This window comes from Octopus bimaculoides, chromosome 26, assembly GCF_001194135.2.
Source record: "Octopus bimaculoides isolate UCB-OBI-ISO-001 chromosome 26, ASM119413v2, whole genome shotgun sequence".
Classification (NCBI taxonomy): domain Eukaryota; kingdom Metazoa; phylum Mollusca; class Cephalopoda; order Octopoda; family Octopodidae; genus Octopus; species Octopus bimaculoides.
In genome coordinates this window covers 5,511,885-5,516,737 of record NC_069006.1, presented here as the reverse complement: position 1 = coordinate 5,516,737, position 4,853 = coordinate 5,511,885, and the positions used below count along the sequence as shown (strand labels likewise).

At 40.0% G+C, this 4,853-nt stretch overlaps 1 protein-coding gene across 1 annotated transcript in view; it reads left to right on the top strand.

Annotated features, from left to right (window-relative positions):
* LOC106872992 (E3 ubiquitin-protein ligase MIB2) overlaps positions 1–4,853 on the top strand; it is a 225,841-nt gene that overhangs the window by 192,380 nt on the left and 28,608 nt on the right. The window contains exons 8-9 of the mRNA XM_052976892.1: positions 489–599; positions 3,456–3,560. Of these exons, the coding sequence (XP_052832852.1) occupies positions 489–599; positions 3,456–3,560 (216 nt within the window). The remainder of the gene's footprint in view (positions 1–488; positions 600–3,455; positions 3,561–4,853) is intronic.

Below are 4,853 nucleotides of genomic sequence, written 5' to 3'. Positions count from 1 at the left end.
TGTATGTATATATATTATATGTATGTATATTAGGGAGTAAAAGTAGGAAAAATTATATAAAAATCACAGTACAGAAACATCCATAATATAAACAATATTCTATTAATAAATAAATATATAAAGTATAACTATGATTATTTAAAAAGATTTGAGAGATCTTATGATTGTTTCATGAATATACTACCTTTTGAAATGAAATCCAAAGTTGATAACCATTATTAGGAAGTCTATCCACTCATCAGAGAAAAGGATGAATTTCAGTGTAGTCAATCGGACGATAGAGATGTTACTTAAAATCGTATGATAAAGGTGTTGTTTAAATCACTTTAATTGTATCTCTAAATACCTTTAAGAGTTTAGACATTTCTCATATCATTTCTCATATATGTATATACATGTATATCTGCATATGTATGTATATGCATGTATCTATGTGTGTGTGTTTGTGTATAAATACAATTAATTGTTGTTCTTTCCTCTTTGTTCAGTATATAGGTCAAGTTGGTTCTGTCCATCGAATCACCGATCGTGGTGATGTACGTGTGCAATATGAAGGATGTAGTAACAGATGGACCTTTCATCCCGGCGCTCTAACAAAGGTCAGTTAATGAGGTCATTGAGGTCATTGCATTAAATTCACTGTGTGAATTATTTCTCTCTTTATTTTTGTATTATTCAATATCTTAAGTGTTTTTGCTTTATGTTTAGTCAGTCAAGTAGTGTCTCATTTGACAAGTAGAGTGTATCTAGTTTAGATTGACAAGTTTAGTAGCAGAAATTTAGATCGACAAGTTCAATCTGATGCGTTTTTCTGACAAGTTTAAAATAAAGAGTTTTGGCTGGAAAATGTTAACAGGCGAGCTTAGAAAGGCAAGTTTATTCTGGTAAGCTTAGAAAGACAAGCTTTGACAGGCAACTTTCAGCAGTTAAGCTTTGACAGACAATCTTAAACAGGCAAGCTTTGACAGTCAATCTTCAACAGGCAAGCTTTGACTGGCAATCTTCGACAGGCAAGCTTTGACAGACAATCTTCTACAGGCAAACTTTGACAGTCAATCTTCAACAGGCAAGCTTTGACTGGCAATCTTCAGCAGGCAAGCTTTGACAGTCAATCTTCAACAGGCAAACTTTGATATGCAAGCTTAGGCAAGCAAGTTTTGATAGGCATGTTTAGACTGGTAAGTTTACACAGGCAAGCTTAGAATGGCAAGCGTTGACAGGGAAATATAGAGAAGCAAGGTTAAAAAGACAATCTTCAACAGGCAAGTTTAGAGAGGTATGATTAAGAACACCATCTTAGACAGGCAAGCTTAAAAGAGAGAAGCTTAGTCAGTTAAGTTTTCACTGATGTGTTTATTTACTCAGAAAAACTTTTCCCAGCATGATTACTCTGGTAAGCTGATACGAATAAGCTTAGACTGTCATGTTTTCTCTAATGAGCTTACTATGACAAGTTTAACAAGTTTACTTTGACAACTCTACTCTCCCAAACTTATTATTATATGCTTGCCTTAGTATATTCAACAACAGGGTTACTGACTCAAGTAATTAAAGAAGGGATTTGATTACATTTCTACTAATTGTAGATTCATAACTGATAGGAAATTTTGGAGTTATTTGGAGTGGGATGAGGATGGGGAAGAATGTATTATTCTATCATTGCCAGACAAAACAAAAATGTGAAACACTTAAGAGTAATGCCAAACAACAAGCTTATGTAAGAATTGGTGAGAATGAGGTGGAAGACATTGGAGAATTTGTTTACCTGGGAGCGACAGTCACGAAAGACAGAAGGGGAATGGAGAGTATAAAGAACCAAATATCCAAATTCCAAAGAGCATTGTGCAATCTCACAAAGGTACAGAGAAACAAAGGTATAGGCTGCAAAACAAGCTGAAGCTGTTCAAGACATTGGACTGACCAGTGTTACTCTACGGATGTGAAAACTGGAAAGTGACAAAAATAGAAAAAAGAGGAACTGGACAACTTCCAATTTCCATGCTTAATGAGAATACTTGACTTCAAGTGGCTACAAAAGAGGCCCAAAATGACATAATTGAGACAACAATGGGCATTAACAGGATCAGTAGTGAAATAAGTCATAGATGCTGGAACTGGATTGGACTAGATCAAGCTGGTGATTGTATGGTGGCACTAAAGAGCAGTAGGGTGCCCTAAAAACCACATGGCGAAGGACCATTGACAAGGACAGGAGATGAAAAGTGTGGAGAGGCTGGAATGAAACCACAACAGTAGCAAAACACAGAGCGGGTGAGAGAGATTATGTTGCAGCTTTATGTGTCACATGACATGGAGAGAACTACATATATTCAACAACATGATGACTGGCTCAAGAAATTAAAGAAGGTATTTGTCTACATTTCCTCTGACTGTAAGAGTTTTGACAGGATCCAATGAGCTGCAGGGCTGTGCCAAGCCCCAGTGTCATCTTTAGCATGGTTTCTATAGCTGAGTGCCCTTCCTGATGCCAACCTTTTCACAGCGTACACTGGGTACATTTTTGTGTAGCACCAGCACTAGTGAGGTTGCCAAGTTACTTGCAAGACAAAAGTAGAATGGTGGGGGGAGAAAAAAGCTGTGACTACTGAGTGGGGGTGGTGTAATATTTGAGACAGGGAAAGTGGTTTTATGCCAGGTGTTGAAAGGCTAAAGGTAGACGGACAAACAAAGGTGTCTTATTCTACAGGTACGACTACCCCCACATTATATATAAGGGTAAGTGGGGATAGCTGAGCAGGAGATTCATTACAATATGTAACACAATTTTTGTCTTTGGATAGCAACTGTTATTTCCTGTTTGCTGACCCCTAGAAAGTATGAAAAATGGCTAATATTTCCTTCAAATTGCGCTTTTGTTACATCTATTCAAACCCCAAAGAATCCCTCTTAACATGTAGTTATGATGCCCCCCCCACTACTCCTGCTCATCATCAGAGATGCACATATTGTCAGCCACTAAGGGACATGCTCATATGGTTAAGATCAAGCAACTGATAAGCAAATCTGTGGTATTGAGCAGAACATTTGCTATAACAATATTTCTGCTTCAGCAACTCATCACTGATTCTGTTTTAAATGTAATGGAAAATAGGTCAGTTTCAAAACATTGACGTCGAGGTCACAGAAGCAAAGTTTGAAGGGAATGGTAGTCACATCCTTTGATTTTTAGATAGAAGCAAATGAGAAATAACACTCACTGACCAAAGACAAGAATAAAAAAATAAAGAATTTTGTTACACAGTGTTATTTACTTATGTGTTAGTAGGACAGCAAGTGACAGAATCAGCAGAGTTCTCTTTCTTTCTTTCTTTCTTTCTTTCTTTCTTTCTTTCTTTCTCCCCCTCTCTCTCTTTTCTCTCTTTCTTTCTTTCTCGCCCTCTCTGTCTTTCTCTCTTTCCTTTTCTTGTGTTTATTTTTTCTTCCCTCTCTTTCAGGTTCAACTATTTGCCATAGGTGATTCAGTCCAGATAATTGAAGATATTCGTAAAGTCAAAGAATATCAGAAAGGTCACGGAGAATGGACTGATAGCATGGCATCGGTGGGTGTATTTGTTTATTTATTTTTCTGTATAGTTCTAGACATGGCCTGAACCAGCATACATACAGTCAATCATTTCCACATCCCTGGTCCTAGCCAGCGCATTTTTATAATCAACAGACACATTATGTTATAGGGTCTTTATCATAAAAAGGAAAGTAAAAAAACAGCGCGACTGTGTTGCTTCCCAACCAAATGGTCCTGGGTTCAGTCTCACTGTGTTACACCTTGGGCAAGTATCTTCTACTATAGCTGTGTAAGGAAGTGCCACTTCCTAACTGTAGAAGGAACCTGTGGAAGAAGTAGACCCAGGAAGTCATGGGATGAGGTGGTGAAGCATGAACTTCGAACATTAGATCTCAGACAGGCAATGACAGGAGACCTGGACCTTTGGAGATATGCTGTGACTGAGAAGACCCGGCAACTCAAGTGAGATTGCAACCATGCATGTCCGGCCCTGTTAAGAATACCCCTGATGTGTCAGGTGATATGATATGCTTGAGAAGACCTGTTGAGTCAAGTAAAACCAATATCGTAGCTGGGGTTGGTGCCCTCTGACTGGCTCCCGTGTCGGTGGCACGTAAAAAGCATCAACCAAACGTGGCTGATGCCAGTACCCCCAAACTACCTCCCGTGCCAGTGGCATGTAAGAAGCACCATCTGTACGTGGTTGATGCCAGGTCCGCCTGACTGGCTCCTGTGCCAGTGGTACATAAAAAGTACCAACCGATTGTGACCGATGCCAGTACCCCTTGACTGGCTCCTGTACCAGTGGCATCTAAAAAGCACCCACTACACTCTCAGAATGGTTGGCGTTAGGAAGGGCATCCTGCTGTAGAAATTTGCCAGATCAGATTGGAGTCTGGTGCAGCCGCTGGCTCTCTAGACCTCAGTCAGACCATCCAACCCATGCCAGCATGGAAAACAGACGTTAAACGATGATGATGTCAATTTTTACAATTCTGTAAATCATCATCATCATCATCATCATCGTTTAACGTCCGCTTTCCATGCTAGCATGGGTTGGACGATTTGACTGAGGACTGGTGAAACCGGATGGCAACACCAGGCTCCAATCTAATTTGGCAGAGTTTCTACAGCTGGATGCCCTTCCTAACGCCAACCACTCAGAGAGTGTAGTAGGTGCTTTTACGTGTCACCTGCACGAAGGCCAGTCCAGGGGCACTGGCAACGGCCACGCTCAAAATGGTGCATCTTATGTGCCACCCACACAAGAGCCAGTCCAGGGGCACTGGCAACGATCTTACTTGGCTTGCTGGGTCTTCTCACGCAC